The sequence below is a fragment of the Nelumbo nucifera genome, chromosome 8 (assembly GCF_055504915.1).
Source record: "Nelumbo nucifera cultivar China Antique chromosome 8, China Antique-T2T, whole genome shotgun sequence".
Classification (NCBI taxonomy): Eukaryota; Viridiplantae; Streptophyta; class Magnoliopsida; order Proteales; family Nelumbonaceae; genus Nelumbo; species Nelumbo nucifera.
In genome coordinates, this window is record NC_142656.1 from 57,049,425 (window position 1) to 57,070,795 (window position 21,371).

General features: G+C 39.3%; 1 protein-coding gene across 3 annotated transcripts in view; it reads left to right on the plus strand.

The window, feature by feature from the left end:
* Window positions 1-6,878: 6,878 nt before the first annotated feature.
* LOC104612665 (uncharacterized) overlaps window positions 6,879-21,371 on the plus strand; it is a 130,763-nt gene continuing 116,270 nt past the window's right edge. For 2 of the 3 annotated variants that reach the window (XR_016079833.1, XM_088893964.1), the window contains exons 1-3: window positions 6,879-7,017; window positions 18,175-18,399; window positions 19,073-19,594. Coding sequence is in view for 1 of the 3 variants with exons in the window: in XM_088893964.1 (XP_088750090.1) it covers window positions 18,199-18,399; window positions 19,073-19,594 (723 nt within the window). In the remaining 2 variants the exon portion in view is untranslated. The remainder of the gene's footprint in view (window positions 7,018-18,174; window positions 18,400-19,072; window positions 19,595-21,371) is intronic. The other variant, XM_088893965.1, reaches the window with a different exon arrangement.

A 21,371-nucleotide genomic window follows, 5' to 3' on the forward strand; every position in this document is an offset into this window, starting at 1 on the left:
AGAAGGATCCTAGATGGTTATAAACCCAAGTTGAATAGTTTTCAATCAACGGCCTTGATCGCCAAATTGCTTGAACATCATAATTAGATTGAATCATATTTAAAAATCTGATATATCAGATTGAATTTAGATATGGCTTCATCCAATCCATTAATATATATATATCAGATTGAATTTATATACCCATGAATTTTGATAAATACCACTCGATTGGTTACCACGTTTATGATATCGGTTGATTGGTCATAAATTTTTCAGAAACCATGTCTTTCCAGTATCACATACAAACCCATAGTCAAATCAGATCATCTAGATTCCAGACATTTACATGATCAGATTCGGATAACCCATCCAAATTCTTTTGATCCGTACAAGTGCTGCCCAGTGCCCACCCTGACCCATCTGGTGGACATTTTGGATCGATAAGTCTTTTGCCAATTTGTCTTAAGTCCTTGAGACTGAAATTCTCCAGGTCGGGCCTCTTTCGGAGCCTGGGAGGGCTGAGTTGAGAATTCAGTTAAAATAAGCTATATTCGAAAAGACTTGAGCAGATAGACTGGCAGTCAATTTGGTTTTTTTTTGGAATTTTCACCAAACATAGCTTGTAGGCTGCTCATGTTGGATCCACAAAGTCAAAAGCCACTGTATTTCAGCCCTCCTAAATGAACACTTACGTTGCATTTGGCGTTCCTTATTTTAAGGACTTTATTTCTTCTGTGCTGTTAAAATGCCCATAAGAAAATTAAGATTTTAAATGCAAAAAGAAGATAAATCCTTAAAATAAGGAATGCCAAATGCAGTTTGTGTCCTTGGCAAAACTAAGGCTGCTACTTTTCTTCAACATATTTAAGATCTCACAATGTGCTGTGGTTAGGTGTAAGAGGATGGATTCCTTTCGGCCACTGGGCCCATTCAACATAATGAAATGCATTTTGAATATGAGATTTGATGAATAAAAGAATTATATGGCTTTAATGATTGTTTAAAATATCTATAAAAAACTCTTTAAAATGGGTAAATTATAGATTAATACCTTCACTACAGTACTTGAACTCTTAAAAACTGCCACTTCAGCCCTGTAGCCCCCTCATTAGCATTCTGTCAATAATCTAACACACATGATGTCATATGTTCAAAATTCCAAAGTTACCTTTCAGAAGAGGACATTGTTAATCATCTTCTTCCTTGAGACTAAACCAAAACAGCGGTAAGCAAAATCCCATACCCACCACCAATATACTTCCCCTCAAGATGCCCCAATGCTATCTTAAAGTCATCCCTCGAGTCATGATCAAGAGTTTCTTAACTTGGCACTAAGGTGTCAATGGACCGGTTTTGGATTGGATCCGTCCAGTCCAAAATCAATTTGGACAGACCAACAAGACATATTGGATTGGACGAATCTAGTCCAAAATATTTATTAGATTGGATTGGATCTGGCCCGTTCGTAACAAATTTATATTGGATTGGATTGGATTAAGCTAATATCTGGTCCATTGATAAAAGATAAGAATATATGTGTAAATGGACCGGGTTTGGGTTGAAACCAATATAAATCAAAATGAATTTGAACAGATTGGACAATTCAGACATTAAATTGAGGTGGTCCAAATTGCTACAAAACATTCATTGGATTGAATTGGACCTGGTCCATTTATAATGGACTCACATTGGACAAAATCCAGTCCAATTGACACCCCTACTTGGCACTTAACAATCTTGGATGAATGGAACAAGTTTCCCTCGATATATGCAGCATACGGAAGAGATCAAGTCATCAATGACCTACCATGTATGACAGTATTCCATGTTTCTCAGCTGCCGGCATATGAAAGAGGCTAATTCATCAGTTCTTTAAATGTAGTTGATTGTTTATGACAACAAAGGGTAATTTGGCAATTTCATTATTCATTGTAACAATTGTTAACTATGTTAGACTAAAGTAACAGTTTTTGGGAGTCACCAAAGGAGACTACCCCAAGTGCAAGATACTAATATACAATTTATCCTTAAAAAACAAGCATAGCCTATGCTTGCTCAATATGCCTGAAACCACAAAGAACAGGACATAATACAATGTATAGAGCATTTGTATTTGTAAGGTTCATGAAAATGACAACATTTATAATTGCACCGAATATATTTATATTTCCACTCGTCCCAAATGGAGCCATAAAGATTTACATCTTACAATTTATTTTGACTTTAATTGTTCGGATGTGACCAGACTTAAAACCTATGTTAAGTGGCATAACCTTAGGCCAAGTTCAGTTCCATTATGATACGGGAAAGACATAGTACAAGAAAAATTCATAATCAGCCAACAAGTGTACAAGTATCATAAAAGTGATAACAAATAAAATGGTATTCATCAAATTCAACCAGGGGTGGTTGATTGGTCAAAACTCTTATTTAAGGAATCATAGAGATATCCAAAAAAATATATAACTAATCAATCGGTATCATAAAAACAATAACCAATCAGGTGATGTACCAATCAAATGATATTCATCAAAATTCATAGGATTTTTTATTTGTATATTCTGATATCATACTTTTCCGGCATCATGAATTCACCAATATAATAACATACACATATACGCACGGGATATGCATATATGACCGAAATGAGTTTAGTTCTGGTCTGGTCTGGTCTACTCTTAGTTCCTAGCTTACTTGCTCAGCCATTTGGTCTTTTCCTGGGTATTGTTTAATGTCTCTACCTGTTTTGTATCCTTTGTTTTTTGGGTCTTGTTGCTCTTATTTTGCAACCTAGAGCTTAAAACAAAGAGTTTAATTCCTCAATTCCTCCATGTTGTGAGATCATTTCAGGAGGCTGTTATGGAATGTTGAAAGAGCAATTTTTGGTCAAAGACTCAGATCGTCTTTAGCCCAAATCACCGTTCCTGGGAAGCAAAAACTCTACACGTACTCTGCATATACAGGCATTCAGCTACATATTAGAAACATCTTTCTATGAATTTAATATACATGTATCCAAGATATTCCTAATGTATTAGTGAATGTGATGTATGCAAAGCTTTTGATTGCAGAAAATCAGAACTCCCAATAACCACATGCCATGTGGAAAAAAAAAATAATTTAAAATTGAAGTTAGGAATGGCAAAGGGGTGGGTTTGGGGCGGGGATCGTATTCTTCATCCCCGATCTCGATTCTGAAATTAACCTTCATCCCCGTCCCTAATCCTCGACGGGGATGGGTTCCCTATGGAAACCCGAATCCCTGAAATATTTTCAGATAACAGTATTTTTTTAATGAATTTACTTAAAATAAATAAAAATTTTAAATTATAAATAATGTTTTAAATATATATATATATATATATATATATATATATAATATTATATAAATAATATAATAGTATACTTAATATAAATAACATTTAATATATAAATAATATATAATCGGGGTTGGGTTGGGGTGGGGCGGGGACCTCAATCCCTATTCCTGACCCTGACCCGACTGGGGATTTTTATTAATCCCTGTCCCCGTTCTTGCCCCACCAAAACAAAACAATCCTCGTCCCTGGCCCCATCAGGTCAGGAAAGTTGGGTCTCCATCGGGGATGGGAAAAATTGCCATCCATAATTGAAGTCTTATCATAAAATGAAAAAAAAAAAAAGAGAATGACAGATCAGCCCTGCTCAGAATTCTTAGCCCCACTTTACAGGGACGAATCCTAACCGTAGATTGATGTTCACGGGCAGGATGTGGATTCTAGGGGGCTACTAGTAAATTATAGGGACTGTAATTTCAGAATTCTGCATTAGGCTGCTGAGTACTTCTCTCAAAAAAGATTTTGTCATATAATGAATTTTCTTTTATTTTTTTCTTGTCTTACTTTCTTCAATGGATGGTTAAAAAAGTAAAAATAATTGAAATGAAAGCGCTATGATTCATGGGAGGAGTGTCGGCAATGTAGAGGGACGAGCAATCTGATGGCAGAATAAAATGAAAGTTTAGTGAAAATCAAAAGCAAGACATCTTAAATTCTAAGTTTCCAAACATACCCCTAACTGTAGAAATAAGGTGGACCGGATAGCATAATTGGGTTCCGTTTAGGAGTGTCAGTGGGTCGATTTGAGTGGCAAACTGGCAAACCTGCTGCATTGCATTGACTCAATCTTATTGGGTCAGGGACTTAGGGTGGGCTTAATGAATCGTATTCGAATTCAAATGGATTAAATCCAATCCGTTTGTGGCGCTAGTAGTGTATGCATTACCATTTATAAAAGAAAAAACCTTGTCCGCCTTGAGAAATAACTTGTTCATTTGGATTTCAGAGAGTCTGGCTTCAAATCAAATGACCTAATGCCCCAAAGAAAATTTACGGCTGCAAATGGATCGAATCGAATCCATTAAGATTTATTATATTCGATTTGTGGATTTGAATTCTTTAATTTTTTTTTAAAACAGCCCTTAAAGCTAAATTCATTGCAACAATAAATCATTCTCCAGTAATTAGGAGGCGAGAATTAAGTAATGATCCTACTAACATGACAAAAAAACTTTGCAATTCCACGGGCAGCCTTATTTCTTGTACGAGGGGTAAAGGAGATTGAAACAGCTTGAAACTGTTGCAGAAGATTGCTGCAGGCAAGAGAGGCATACAACAGGATATCTATAATCTTCTAAGCATCTCCTTTAATAAGGATATGGGGAGATCAAATCAGCCCCCCATAATATCCCACAGCACATTCCCGTGATGTATTGGGAACATCTCCCGATGATAATTTCATAAATGATATCATTATTAGGAAATGCTCTTGTTACATGGTGAAAATGTACTATGAGACGTTGTAGGGGGCTGGTTTGAAGAGGTGGAGATCCTTTGCCATTTGGAGTCCATCTCTGAATGCTCGAACCTCAGCAATGTCAAGTTCTGCCCTTTCCAAGCAAATGACTCTATTAAACACCAAGTTTCCAAAGTGGTCTTTCAAAATAATATCCAATACAGAACAAGAATCTCTATTTGCACCATCAATATTAATCTTTAAAAACGGGTGTGAGGGAGGAGATCATTAAAGGATTACTATTGGGTAAGCTGTTTTCAGAATCAAGAGTGCTCCACACCCTTTTCAGTGTGACCGATATAAGAATTTCAACTGGGTTAAAATCTTTATTTTCCATGTCCTTCTTGCATCTATCTTTCCAACGGTGCCAGAGGATTATAACAAACTTACTCAAAAGACAGAGATCACATTTAAAAAAGAAATGCATTGTCTTGAGAAACAATTCTTTGTATGTTCTCAGTAGGTATTGGAGGTTCCTAATCCTAAGAAACGATTCTCCATCAGAAAAATATATGATCATAGGAAATTATGATTGGACTTGGATTTACTTGACTCAATTGAAAATATCATAAGACTCCTTTTTTCCAGTTTTAGTTAACAAAGCCCATGCAACACATAGGTCCTGACTAGTAATAACTTAATTGACCTAATCACTTATCCATTATATATGTTGCAATGGAGAACATTTCACCCATATTTTGCACATATAATAGTTTGTGCTATAATGCTAGACAAATGATGTTTTCATTTTTCAATCCTTTTTGTTAGGGATGGCAAAGCGGGCTTTGTAAATTCTCGATCCTACTTGCCTCCTTAATCTCCTAACTCGTATTCACTCCAAAATTTGTAGTATGTAGATTTTGAGAATCCAAATCCTCTCCGACCCTATACTCTCCACATTCAAGGGTAGAGGCAGGTTGGGTTTAAAACTCGCATATAATTTTTAATTATTTCTTGTTATATATACGTAATAAATAAGTAAAATAGTACAAATGAACAACAAAATTTTCAATTATTTGATTAAGATATGTTAAATACACATAAACTATCAATTATCCTTAACATAAAGTTCAAAATATTATTAATTTCAATACCTAGTACATATGCTTTCCAGCTATATACAGGTTAGAGAGAATCGGGTTTAGCCTAATAGCATATCCTAACCATACTTATATGCATCGTAGAATCTCTCAAAATTCATTCCCGCCCCAAAATCCATCCTTTAAGCAAAAAAACCCATCCTATCAGAAAGGGGTAAAGGTGATTATCCACCAGATAGGGTAGAAATTAACATCCTTACTTTTTTTTTGAGAGAATGACTGTCAGTCCAAGTCAGAAATTCTAGCCTCGTTGTAGAGGAGGATAAATCCTGACCACGAATTAATGCCAAATTCATAGATAGGATGTGATTTATATGAGGGTTACTAATAGAATATCAGAGATTGTAATTCAAAATTTTACATTGGGTTACAGTGCACTTAACTTTTTTTTTTTTTCGGTTTAAGTGTTCAAACCACTTATAGAGGGAACCGTAAAATCCTTTTTAATAAAAGAAATTGCCATCCCTACTTTTTATCATCGTATTCGACTCAGGTTTTTCCGCATATCGCACGGGCCCCGGTAGGCCGCTAGAGAAAAAGGAAAATAATATACTTTGGCCCTTGCACACGCGTGATGGGTTGAGGGTGTTTTAGTAATTATACCCTCCTCGACACTTGTCCATGTTATCCTCCACGTGACTAATAAGCCAGGAATTTTTACTTCTGCAACGAGAATCTTCTTTTTAAATCATCGTTAAACTTATCCGATTGTGCGACGTGTACACTTCCTATTGGTTCAAGATAACACATGAAACTTCCAACTTTGTCAATTATATATCGTTGCTCTACCAAAAAAAATTGTTTTTCGTCGTAATTGTATTGTACGTAATCTTCGTGATCCAATAGGAGTGGCGCATTGATATATTAACATATCACCGTCAGATTAGTACATCTTTTCTTCCGGAAATGGTTGAACTATTTAAAGAGATTCCAATCTGATATTTCATAGTTTATCTTCTGTGGGGCCGTAAAAAGGACAAAAATTCAAAACATAAGTCCAAAAAGGGTTCGGTATACAAAGGCCATATTCTCTCCGCCCGAGATTCCTGCTTGAACATCGACGGAGTGAGAGCTCGTCAGCTGGAAAATTTCTCGGTTGAAGGTACTTTTCTTTCTCAAATTCCAAACTTTCATATAGTAAGCAACTAATTTGGATCGGATCGCCAAAGTTTAAACACAGGAACCTACAATGAAGAATTGAAATCGAAAGTGTCTGATTACTTCAGTCGTTATCGGGAATGAGTTACTAGTAATAGTACTGATCCTGGTTTTCGTTGTTATTTCATCCAACTTTGAGAATGAGAAATCTATGGGAATCAAATTAGTATTAGTTTGGATTTTCTTGTTTCAATTTGCTCTCTGATGGAAAGAGCAACTGGTAGTGGCATTGAAATGGTAATGCTGATTTTTGTTCTACTTATTTTTCCATTTCTGGCAAACTCGTAGTCATGGGGCGGATACAGGAATTTTCTACTGGGGTTCAACAGTGGATGGACTACTTGATGCAAATGCTATGTAGCATTTGTTGCTTGTTCTTAAGTTATCGGTTTTGTTTAGTATGCCTGGTGTTATGCAATGTTCTCTGTGCTTCTCTTAAGCTTTGAAATGCATCGCTATAGCATAAAGTGGTTGAAAGATGGTATGCATTCTTTTTCGTCTATTCCAATCTCAGTTGTAGTAATCAAATAAGATTTGAAGGAGCATGCTGGAGTCTAACTGTGATTAAAATTGTTAATGGGTGTTTTCATGCTTTTATTGCCATGTATCTATGACGTACATCATTATATTATAATGGTGATTCTAGTCGATGTAGTCCTTAAGATGCACTTTGATGTTAGGGTGAACATGGGACAATTCACTATATTTTTGATAATCAACAGAATGTATTTCGTTCATTATAAAAGAAACTATGCTGTTATGCTATCCAGAATTGGATGGCAGGTCCTGTCGTGCTGCTTACTATATGTAGAGCGGTTATCCAGAGGATCATTTCATTTAGGCCTTGTCAGACCCCCCCTTGAACTAATGTTATGCATTTTATTCTTCTTAATATAAAAGGTTTTTATTAAAATTAAATAAAAAATGAGATCCCCCCTTCCTCTTCATCCTCCTCCTAACCCCCTTCCTATTAAGGAGGCTTATGCCTCCTTGTGTTCGGGAGGCTTACGCCTCTTGCGTTTTGAACTACGCCTCATGCCTCTAGGTAGAGGAATGCCTTGCGTCATGCCTTTGCGTTTTAAAACATTGATGATAGATAGTAAACGGTGAGGGTAAGCCAGTCATATGATCAGATGCACCTGAATCTATCACCCAACAATGTTTAGTGTTACCTGGAGCTGAAGCATGATAAGTTGAGGCCCGTGTACCTGAATGAGCAAAAGCTGAGGTGGGAGGAGTTGATGTTGTGACTGGTGGCTAAGATGATGATGCTGAATTACCAACTTCATTTTCCAATTGGGTCAAAGCAGTTCGGGCAACTACTAGTGTGTCTAATGGTGTTGCCTTTGTGCCTGATGAGGTTGCACAATCAGTAGTAACAGCCATATTAGCATTCTTTTTTTTATTTATGAGTTTTGCTAGAACTAGATGACGATGTGACTTCTAACAGGTTTCTTTGGTATGCTTAGGTTTCTTGCAATGTTCACATATTAAGTCCCTCTTGTCTTCCTTCTTCATATCTCTCTCCTTATCCCCCCCCCACAAACCTGGGTTTAGTTGCTACCAAGGCTGATTCAAGAGGCGGATGCTGCAACATAACCTTCCTTTTACTCTCTTCACTGTGCACTAAAGAGTAAGCTTGTGATAAGGTCACACTATCTCTTGTTAGAAGTTGTTGTCTCAAAATGTCATACTCAGAATTCAGACCAACTAGAAACTCAAACACCCTATTGGTTTCAACCTGCTTTCTGTAAGTTTGTGCATCCTTCTGACTTTCCCACTCAATTGTTTCTAAGTGATCAATTTCATGCCACAACGATTTCAAGGTTGAAAAATAAACCGAGACTGGTTTCTCTCATTGTTTAAGGTTATTTACCTTATATTTCAGCTCATAAGCCCTAGCAACATTGAGGGGTTAGGAGTAGGTCTCTTTCATGATATCTCAAATTTTCTTAGCTATTTTTGCCAATAAATAGTTTCGGATGATATGCGGCTGCATGGAGTTACACAGCCATGTCATAACCAAATAGTTCTCTTAAACCCATTTGGCATATATTTGGTCCTCCTTGGCTGGTTCCTTCACATCACCCAGCAGATAACTTAGCTTTCCTCTACCTCCAATAGTCATCATGGCTGATTGGGCCCACTCCAAGTAGTTTGATCCATCGAACTTGATAGTGGTAATCTGAAAACTGTTCTCAGGTATGCTACCAACACCACCAGCCCCCAAAAAACTTTCCCCTTGGCTCTTAAACTCCATTCTTTGTCAAGAGAAAGGTCAAAGAGTACCTCTTTTATCACTGAGACTGGGTAATTACACCCAAAATTTGCTAACAGCTGAACCTAAGTTCAAAAAAATAATTCTTTTATCACTAAGAGTGGGTAATCTCACCCAGAATTTTCTAACAGCCTAACCTACTTTACCCTTATAGGTCGGCAATCCACCTAGAAAAAAAAAACAACTCTGATAATCTTCCAGAGAACCAAAACACCTTAGAGTGCAAGGCTGAAACTGAACTATCTGCTGCCCTAGAATTGGTGACAGTCAAGAAACTAGGGTCTTAAACCTAGAACCAGTCGTAGGTCAAGAAACAAGCAAAGAACTAGATCAATAACCAGAAAAGGTGAGATCTCTCAGCCACACCTCTTAAAGTAACCAGAAAAAGTATTCTTTTAATAGATCAATCACAAAGAACAGTCCAAGAAAAGAAATCTCTCAGCCACACCTCTTAAAATAACCAGAAAAGGTGTTCTTTTAATGGATCAATATCAAAAAACTCAACTTACTTCAGTGAAACTCTCGCCACCTTCAAAATCAAGTCTGAACCCTAATCTTGAAAGTTCTTCCTGTTGTCTGACTCTTCCTGATTGCTGGTCATCCTCCAATGCTAGCCGCACACTGCCAACAATCTCCAAGACCCAGCCAATGGTCTTGCTTTGCTGAAAGCTTCCAATCCTAGGAAGTTCTCATGTGGTCGGCCATATTAGACTACCACAAGAATTCCTAGGTTGACTCTGATACCATGTAGTCGAATAAGACTACAATCAGGCCTAGTTTTAGTGTTCAATTAAGAAAGAAAGAAAACAGAGAAAGAAGAAGAGGATAAGAGAAGAGAGGAGAGGAGGAGAAGAAGAGTTCGTAGGGGAGATTAGAAAAAGAGAGGAATAATAGATCTGCCGCCCCTCTCTTACTATTTATATTAATTTTCAAATAAAGATAAAAGGGCTGAAATACCCTTACTGCTTACATGGCAAAAGTAAAACTTAAAGACTCTGACTCAAATAGCTAGCAACTAACAACTAACTGCTGACTATTGAGTACAGTAGTGGGGACCACATCAGTGTTCTCTACAGGGAGGATGGATGGGGAATTTTTAGATAATCATTAGGGGACATTTTGGAACAAATGCCATTAGAGCAGAGTTAATGTCTCTTTCCTCAGGGAACGACACTGGTTCACGCTCATTGGATTACATGAGAGCAGAAGTGGAGTCAATTCTTAGGTTGTAATTATAAGAACATGGGGTTGGCAATAGAAAATTGCAAAGAGTGCAATACAGGCCAGCAACATGGAATTACAAGCAAGGCTCAAGGAATCACAACATGCGACCCGGAGTGCGGTGTGAGCCAAGTGTGTCGTATTGCAACACCATAGCTATACGTCAAAGCATTTCATCAAAAACCCAAATTGGAAGTCTCAATGCCAACGACTAGCTAGATGGCAGACAATTAAAACACGTGAGCACCAAAGACTGAGGAAATGATGCTTTAACTTGTGTGTTTGTGCTTGTGTGTCAGGAAAGGGAGAAGTGGCGAGTGCCCGAGTACCAAAGCCCACGAGGACACGTGGCTGCTTCCCAACTAGTCCAGATGGTGCAGATCATGCTGATCCCAACTCTTCAGGAGTAATCTTCTAGAAGGAAATCCAAAAGGAACTTTCTAGAAGGAAAAAGTCTTCTGGAAGCTATAAATAGGGGGGATCCCCCAAAGAGAGGACCTCTCTAACAGAATTCCCATACTTCCCTCGTGAGTCCCTGGGAGGTTACCGCCTCCAGAGACTCTTCTCACTTCAGTTATCTCTTAGATCTTAGATCTGAGATCCCCTTTCTCTGTCACCCCCAGCGACCCATCTTGGGAGCCATTTGGCTGTCCTGGCAAAGACCTTCTCAGGGCCAATCCCCATAGACCTATAGTAATAGGATGGATGAAAAATGGAAGTGATTCTCCTTATAGTTTTGTCCTCATTTCAGGGAGTCTAGGTCTTTTGCAGTCAATGTGAACATCTTGCTTCAATGGAGTAGTAGATTGGCAAACATTCTTGCTGACTCATTGGCTAGAAGTGGAGTTTGAGAGGGGCAGTTTAGATGTAAATCAGTCCTCTAAAACAGATGTAAACTTGGAAAATGAGAGAGAAAAGAGGAAGAAAAGAAGAGAACAGCAGTACAAGAGAAAGAAGATGGAGAAAAGAGGAGGAAGAAGAAGAAGAGTTCGAATGTCTCTTCCCTCCCTTCTCTAATCCTTTTACTAAACTTCAGTCTTAACATAATTACAAGTATACCCTTAAGTGGTCGGCCAGCTAGACAGTTGTAGAGAACACTGATGTGGGCCCCACAGCTGTGGTCCCACTCTGTCCGTAGGGCAGAATGTTCCTAGTCATCGTAGGGTTAGCTACTGTTATTCTAGTTATTTATTTTTCAGTTTTATATTATTGTGTGTTATGTAAATACCAAGGGCAGATGTGTCCTTTCATGTAACTAGCATAACCTATAAATATTAATAGAAGTGGCGGTGGCAAAATTATTAAGATTCTGTCCTTCCTTTCAAAGTTTGTGTTCTACTGCTCTCTCTCTACTCTTTCTCCTCTTTCCTCTTCACTTTCTCTTCTTTTCGAACCTGAAATCTCTTAGTGTTCAAGACTGATAGCAGTCTTGAACAACTACATGGTATCAGAGCCAAGTTAGGGTTTCTCATGTGAGTCTAATACCAGCCGATCACATGAGAATCTCCTAGGACTGAAAGCTGAAAAGGTGGAGTTCGCAGACTGATTCTTGGAGATCGCCAGAAGTGCTAGCAACTGTTAGAAGCTTATTATGGTTGCAGAGTGTTGGTGGTCAGGAAGGATCAGAGAAGACTAGGGTTTGGGTAACCTTAGAAGGCAGCGAACAATTTTTCCTTGTAAGTTATTTATTTTCTAAGAGAAGTTCTATCAGAGAAGATAGGTTGGACCTATTTGGAGAGGGAGGCCGAACCATTCTAGTGTTTTCTCCCTTCGATTCTCTAGGGTTTTACAACAAACCCTACTGTTGGGCCGAACTATCTCAGCCTTGTTTCTCTCTGCTCTAGGGTTTGAAAGTGATCTTGCGGCAAGCCTAGTGTTAGACTGAACCTTGCGATCTACCTAGAGCTGTCCTCAAGTTTATTGTTATCATTGATCAGATTCTAGGGTTTCATATTAACCCTACTGCAAGTCTATCTATACGGTACTGATTGGATTGTGCAATGGAACTGTTCACTCTAAGGACTGATTAAAACCCTAATTCTGCCAAGCATACCAGACTTACTTCTAAGCTGTTTTCAGAGTTTTTTGGGGTTTTCGAACTCTCTTAAGGGGTGAGAACCCTACGGACAGTTGTTGTTGTGTTTGCTAGTTGGTTTCAGATCAGAGTTATCTCAGTTTTGTGCACATACACTGTGAATATAGATCGGTTCTACACTGTTGTTGATTGTGGTTGGTAGTCCAAGTGCTGTTTTTGAGACTTGACCGAGATGGAGTTTAAAAATCAGGCAGAAGGCAGCTTTGGGAACATCAGTTATGGTGGTGTTTCTGAGACGGGTGGTCAGATTACTACCGTAAAGTTTGATGGATCAAACTATTTGGGATGGGCCCAATCAGCCATGATGGCTATTGGGGGAAGAGGTAAATTAGGGTACCTCTTGGGAGGTGAAAGAACCCCCCAAGGGAGACCCTACGTATACCAAGTGGATCCAAGAAAACTACTTGGTTATGACATGGCTGTGTAATTCTATGCAGCCTCATATTAGCCGCAATTACTTGTGGGCAAAGACAGCTAAGGAGATATGGGATGTGATGAAAGAAACTTATTCCCAACCCCTTAATGTTGCCAGAGCATATGAATTGAAATGTGAAGTGAAAAATCTTAAACAAGGAGAGAAACTGGTTTCAGTATATTTCTCTACCTTGCAGTCCCTGTGGCGTGAAATTGATCACTTAGAGACTATTGAGTGGGAGAGTCCCAAAGATGCACAGATATATAGAAAGCAGGTCGAGACAAACCGGGTGTTTGAGTTTCTGGCGGGCCTAAATTCAGAGTATGATATTGTGCGGCAACAGATTTTGACTAGAGACAGTGTGACTCTCTCTCAGGCATACTCATTTGTACACAGTGAAGAGACCAGAAGGAAAGTTATGATGCAGCCTTAGCCCCTCACACCAGCCTTTGTAGCGGTCACACCCAAATCAGGAGGTGATTCAGAGAAGGACAGGAGGAAGGAAGACAAGAAGGATGTGGTATGTGAACATTGTAAGAAACCCAAACATACACAAGAAACATGTTGGAAACTGCATCCTCACTTGGTTCCTGCGAAGTTGAGAAGCAAGAAGGGCACTGCTCATGTGGCCGTGAACACTGATTCAGCATCCTCCTCTGGCACAAGAGGAACACCTTTAGAGACCTTAGCTGCAGTTCGGGCTGCCCTAATACAGTTAGAAAAGGAAGTTGGAAATTCAACTCAGCCACCGTAGTCACCATCAGTTCCTGCCACATTTGCCTTCGCACATTCAGGTACTCGAGCTTCATCCAACCATGCCTCAGCTCCAGGTACTATTGAACCTTGTTGGGTAATAGATTCAGGTGCATCTGACCAGATGACTAGCTTGCCTTCACTGTTCACCACTTACCATTTGTTTTCTGGTAGGGATAAAGTGTCTATTGCTGATGGCTCCCTGGTTCTTATTTCTGGGAAGGGTGACATCAAGTTATCAGATACTATCTCCCTGTCATATGTTTTGCATGTTCCTAAGCTTGACACTAATCTTCTTTCAGTCAGTAGTATTACCAAGCATATGAACTACTTAGTAACCTTCTTCCCTAACCGATGTGTTTTTCAGGACTTGGAGACGAAGAAGGTGATTGGGACTGGCCGTGAGACGAATGGGATCTATCTGCTCGGGGAGAGGTTCCGTCAGGAAGAGTCAATAGAGAAGGTGTCTTTTGTTTCTCAGAGTGTGAGTCCGGTTATGCTTTGGCATAACCGATTAGGTCATTTATCCTTTCGATCTCTAAAGAGTCTGTTTCCAGTTTTATTTGAATCTGTTGAATTGTCTCAGTTGCAGTGTGAAAGTTGTGAGTTTGCTAAGCATTGTAGAAAGCCTTACTTATTGAGCAATAAAAGGAGTAATAATTTTTTTGATATTGTGCATACTAATGTTTGGGGGCCTTATCACATCCCTTCCATGGGTGGGTACAAATATTTCTTGTTATTTGTTGATGACCATACCCGTTTTTCTTGGGTTTATCTCATGCGTTCACGAGATAAGGTACCTGCCCTGACCCAAAACTTTCACCAAATGATCCTAACCCAATTTGATGCCAAGATTAAAGTTCTCAGATCTGATAACGCAAAGGAATACTTTGCTAAACCATTGACATCTTACCTTCTCAATCATGGGGTTATCCACCAGAGCTCTTGCCCTCATACACCTCAACAGAATGGAGTTGTAGAAAGGAAGAATAGGCACATCTTGGAAGTGGCTAGAAGTCTCATGTTACTTCCAATGTTCCTATTCGCTTCTGGGGTGATGCCATCCTCACGGCGGTATATCTTATTAATCGGGTCCCTTCCCGGGTCCTTGATATGAGATCTCCTTTTTCCCTTCTATACCCAAGTGAGGAATTGTTTTCTATTCCCCTTAAAACATTCGGTTGTACCTGCTTTGTTCAGCTTCTAGGACCCCATCACTCCAAGTTCGAATCCAAGGCCTCCAAATGCATTTTCCTTGGTTATGCACAAACTCAAAAGGGTTATTGCTGCTATGATCCTGTCTCCGGGAGGAAGTTTGTCTCCATGGATGTCACTTTCTTTGAGGGGACACCCTATTATCCTCGGGTTTCTCCTCAGGGGGAGAGCAGTGAGAGTGGGGGTTTGAGTCCTTGTCTTCAGGGGGAGAGCAGTGAGAGTGGGGCAGTTCCTTTACCTATTCCATTGGGTGATGAGAACTGCAATGGTGAGGGCGGTCAGAGGGATCAAGAGTTGAGGGAGAGCTGCAATGGTGAGGGTGGTCAGAGGGATCAGGAGTTGAGGGTCTATCACAGGTGGTGCAGGCAGGTTGATCCCGATCATCAGCAGTCTAGGCCAGCTCCAATCTCATCTGCAACTCCAAGTCCGGGTATTACAGTCCCGGGGCCCACAGAGACTTCCTCTATTGTTACCATTTCACCTCCTACAGATGACCTTGACCTTCCGATTGCCGTTCGTAAAGGGAAACGACATTGTACCACATCTACAACCCATTGTATTTCCCAGTTCTTATCCTATGATCGCCTATCCCCCACCTACAGGTCCTACCTTAGTTCCATTTCCAATGTCCCTACTCCAAGAACAGTGCAAGAAGCCCTATCCGTCTCGGAATGGAAAGATGCAATGCAGGTTGAGATGGATGCCCTATTGAAAAATAACACCTGGGAGGTAGTTGATCTGCCCAAAGGAAAGAAACCAGTTGGATGCAGATGGGTATTTACGGTGAAGCATAATGTAGATGGCTCCATTGAGAGGTATAAGGCTCGGTTAGTTGCAAAAGGGTTCACACAGACTTATGGCATAGATTACTTGGAGACCTTTGCCCCGGTAGCCAAGATGACTACCATTCGGGTCCTATTATCCCTTGCAGCGAGTCACACTTGGCCTTTATACCAAATGGACGTGAAAAATGCTTTTCTGAATGGAGACATGCAGGAAGAGGTTTACATGCGTTTGCCTCCTAGATTCTATGATGCAGAAACTAAGAAGGTCTGCCGGCTCAACAAGGCTTTGTATGGTTTGAAGTAGTCACCTAGGGCTTGGTTCGATAGATTCAGACTAGCCCTTGTGAAGTTTGGTTTCGTACAGGCTCAGTCAGATCATACTCTATTTATCAAGAGGGTAGAGTCCTCCTTGACACTATTGGCAGTATATGTTGATGATATTGTGGTGACAGGGAATGATAGCCATGAGATTGAGTCCCTTAAACAACTCCTTCATCAGGAATTTGAGGTGAAAGACCTTGGTGTACTCCGGTATTTTTTGGGTATTGATGTTGCTAGATCCAAACAGGGGATCTTTATCTCTTAGAGAAAATATGTCCTAGACCTGTTGGCAGAAACTGGAAAGTTAGGTGTCAAGCCTGCAGATACACCCATTGAACAGAACCACAGGATTAGTGCAGAGAGTGGGGAGCTTCTTGAAGACAAGGTTATGTTCTAGCGATTGGTAGGAAAGCTCCTATATCTCTGCCTCACTTGGCCATATATTACTTATGGTGTTAGTGTTGTCAGCCAGTACATGCATTCTCCTAGAACCACACATCTTCTTGCGGCATAAAGAATTTTATCCTACTTGAAGAGATGCCCGGGTAGGGGTATACTGTTCAAGAACAATAACCACATGAAGGTGGAGGTCTATACGGATGCCGATTGGGCTGGGAGTGTTGATGACAAACGGTCTACCTCAGGATATTGTGCCCTTGTGGGAGGTAACCTTGTCTCCTGGAGAAGTAAGAAACAAAGTGTTGTCTCCCGGTCTAGTGCTGAAGCAGAATGCAGGTCCATGGCTCACAGAGTGGCTGAAATCCTATGGCTAAGATCTCTACTTGAGGAGTTGGGTATTGAGTATGAGAAGCCCCTGATGTTGTATTGTGATAATCAAGCAGCTATTAACATAGCACATAATCCAGTGCAGCATGACAGAACCAAACACATTGAAGTTGACCGACATTTTGTACGAGAGAGGGTCTCATCTCAAGAAGTATGCCTCCCTTACATCACATCCAGTATGCAACTAGCAGATATCCTCACTAAAGTTGTGTCAAGAAAGAAGCTCGAGGCGGATCTATCCAAGTTGGGAATGATAAACATTTACTCCCAACTTGAGGGGGAGTGTAGAGAACACTGATGTGGGCCCCACAGCTGTGGTCCCACTCTGTCTGTAGGGCAGAATGTTCCTAGTCATCCTAGGGTTAGCTACTGTTATTCTAGTTATTTATTTTTCAGTTTTATATTATTGTGTGTTATGTAAATACCAAGGGCAGATGTGTCCTTTCATGTAACTAGCATAACCTATAAATATTAATAGAAGTGGCGGCGGCAGAATTATTTAAGATTCTGTCCTTCCTTTCAAAGTTTGTGTTCTACTGCTCTCTCTCTACTCTTTCTCCTCTTTCCTCCTCACTTTCTCTTCTTTTCGAACCTGAAATCTCCTAGTGTTCAAGACTGATGGCAGTCTTGAACAACTACAGCAGTAACATAAAGAGAACTAGAAAAAAAAAAGAAATAACAGGCCCATTAGCAACAAATAAATAAAAACAAACTACAAGAATAGATACTGGGGCCCATTTGGCCTAGTCTCTTTACAGTATTAGGGAGCTACTCTTCCTGTGTGAGAGGCACTCATTTTATTTTATCCTCTTGATGTATTTGTTGTTGGATGTCACCTTAAGTTTTTTCCTGATTACCCCTATTCTTGTATCTGTAATGTTTCTTCTCCACTGATAAAGAAAATAAAATGACAATGTCGGACCTGATTCGAGTTCCTGTTGCTGCCTTTGTATGGGTTGTGGTTGCCCTGGTGAATTCTTTTCCATTGTAGTTCATATATGCTTATGCATTACAACATTGAGACCCTGGTTTTTCCGAGCTTTTTTGCATAAGCAGCATAGCTCACCTGCTTCTGATTGAACTGGTGTTTTGGGTGAAAATCTATTTGGGATGGAACATATTAGATGATTGAGTTGTCTATGATTGTTACAGGGACACTTTTATTGGACATTGTATGTTCCTGCAAGTTATTTTTTAACGTTTCTTTTTTCTTCTTTTGTTTTCCCCTGCAGGTTGTCTGAGGCACATTAACTACAATGTTAAGGGTGGATGCTTTTATTTGCTTGGTTCAGAAGAAATCCTTTATAAAGCTTTATACCTGCTTGTCAAGCCCCCATGAAGTGGATAATAGGCATATGCTTCTGAGTACTTGGAAACGCAAGCAAAATGGGTTCAAGATTCTCGTGGCTTGTTCTGCTGGTCCTCATCCAACTGCCAATTCTTATCTCTCCACAGGGGTACTTCCTTCTCCAAGGCTTGCATTGATTATTGGAATATTAATTGCTAATACACCATGTTTCCTTAACTATTAACCTATAAGCATCATAATTGTGAGCTGGCTGTTATCCCACAGATTATAAATGTTCTGTAACTTATGCTGTCCATCAAGGCTGTTTTAGCTGAAGATGAGCCTTCTAAAGAAACATAGGGGCAAATTGCATGTAAAATAGATCCATTAATTGGGATTGGGATTTGGGAAATTGTTTTGTCAGAATGAATCTGTATTATTACTTTTCATTCAAGCAGCTTCTGTTTGATTGAAAAATCTACACAATGCATGAGGAAGGTGCCAAGTGTGCACAATCTTAAAATATGGCATAAATTTCCTTGTTATGGTATCCTCAAAAAAATAAATTTGAATGTTTTGTATAAGTGCCAGGTAGAGCAAACTAAACCAAGCCTGATGACTAAATTTTTTATTTTTAATTAATAGTTTGGTGACTGAAATTTGCCTATGAAACTCTATAACATGTTGCTTTATTTTGTTCTAAAATTTGCAATGTTATTAGCCATTAAACTTAGTTACTTTCATGAAAAAGGGGAATGTTTTGGTGGTGGATTTTTTTGTGGTATTTATTGCTCATCTTTGTGTGTGTGTTTTTTTTTTTTTTTTTTTTTTTTTTTTTGCAGACAAATACTGAGAAAGAAAGCAGTGCTATTGATTGTGGCCTTGAAGAATTTAGTTGGCCCTCTCCAAATGATGAAATCCCATTTTGGAAGAAGGATTTTCCTTTATGGGATGTTAGCCAAGAAGTTTTTGATGACACAGAGAAAGATCCTGATCTTATGCACATAATTCATGCCACAGCTGAAATGGCACCAATAGCAAAAGTTGGTGGGCTTGGAGATGTTGTAACTGGTCTTGCCCGGGCCTGTTTATTGCGTGGACATAAAGTGGATATAATGCTTCCTTTCTATGAGTGCATTCAGAAGCAGCAAATTAATGGATTGGAGTTAATGACAACATATAATTCCTATCACGATGGACAATGGGTCCCTACTAATGCATATCGTGGGGTAGTTTCGGGTATCCCATTGATATTAATTGAACCATCCAACCATTTCTTCAAGGGTCCTGCTGTATATGGAGGTTGTTACAATGAACTGGAGGCATATCTGTTCTTTAGCCGTGCTTGCCTTGAGTGGATGCAGGTTAAGTTGATTACATCTATCTTCTCTTGACCTCTTTAATTATTACCATAATTTCTCCACAATGTTCAAATACAAGGGAACTTGATTCTGGTTGGAGGTAAGCTGAGAAGTTGTTGACTTAGTCATATGCATGTGCATATCTATAATTCCTAGTTACATAAATATAGAATTTTCAGCTTTCAATAGAAGATTTCAAATCAGAAAATTAATTTAGACAAGAGCTGTATGACAATGGTCAATATAGAGGAGGGAGAGAGGGAGGCTTAAATGAGTTTATTGGGTGTCTTAAAGCACCTTGGTAATTGAGATACTTGGGTCTCCCTTTTAGCAGAAACCCTAAGGCTAGTAGTTTTTGGAACCCAGTGGACAGTGGTAGGTAGGGTAATGGATAACAAAGAAACATGGGAAAGGAACTACACATGATTAGGAGGTAGAATCACATTGATCAAATCAATTTTAGATAAGTTTCTCATCTTTTCATGCCTGTCTTTAGGATTCTAGGGGTGGCTGCTAAGAGGTTAGAGAAGCTAATGAAGGATTTCTTGTGGGAACCTGGGGAGATAAAATGAGATAATCTTGTTTGTTGAGATGTGGCATGTAAGGACTATGAGATAGGGTGGTTTAGGTTTTGGAAATCTGGTGCATAGGAATTTATCCTTTCTTGCTAAATGGCTGGGATGCTAGAGTGGCTAACAGAGTTAATTATGCTTCTCCTTGGAATGCTGTTTCTTCCCTTTCTCCTTTTTAGCATATTCGGTATTTGATGTTACTATGGGTAATATGGTTTTCTTCTAGGAGGACTTATGGTGGGGCGAAAGACCCTTGAAAAACCAGTTTCCATTTGTTTATGCCCTCTCTTTACAAAAATTTAAGCCATTTCTTTGTTAGCTTCCTCCTCCTCTACCTTCAGGTTTATTTGTAAAGGCACAAAAGAAAGAGAAAAAAGGAATCTGGTTGGAAACTTGGATGGACTGTACTTGACTGTGTTTATTTTGATTATTATCTCTTTGTATTTTTTAATGGGTAATAAGAAAGCAATTTATTATTATATATCTGAAAGAATGATTTATAACCAATACAATTTAGAGCATTTTGATAGGCTAGTATACACTACCTACCTCCTTTTACTGATACATTAGGTTCTTCCCCAACCTGCCCCCAAAATAACTCAATTTGTTTCCCCTGTGTAGCCAATAGACCTGTTCATGGGTTGGGTAGCCCGACAGCTCGACCTGCTCCCGGCCCGGTCTTGGACATGCTCTTAGGTCCATGGACCTGAAGTCGGGCCCAAAACACTAAGCCCACTTTTTTTTTTTCATGCCGGCCTTGGGATTTATCATAAAATCCCAGCCCGACATTATTTTATATAATAAAAAATATATAAATATTTATATATATTAAATAATATATTTTATATATATTTAAATATTTTTATTATTAACCCAAAACCCTAACCCAACTTTTCCCTCTTTTGGCCTTTTCTCTCTATTTCGAATCGCTTTTCACACTTTCTTTCTTCAACCTTCAAACTTCCTATTCTTCTCACTCGGTCACACACTTGTTACCCTTCCACCGCCTCCACCCAAACAGTCCAAGTCCACCACACCATTTGTTAAGGGCCCGCAAATAGGATCTTGTCACAGGTCGGTCAATGGGGAAAACCTCTTGTTTTCCCTTGTTCCTCCTTTTTCTTGAGGAACCTATCTTGGTGCCTTAATGGTGATTTGTTAAAGAGATCACCAACTCTCCTCTGCTCTTTCTTGACTGAAAATTTCGA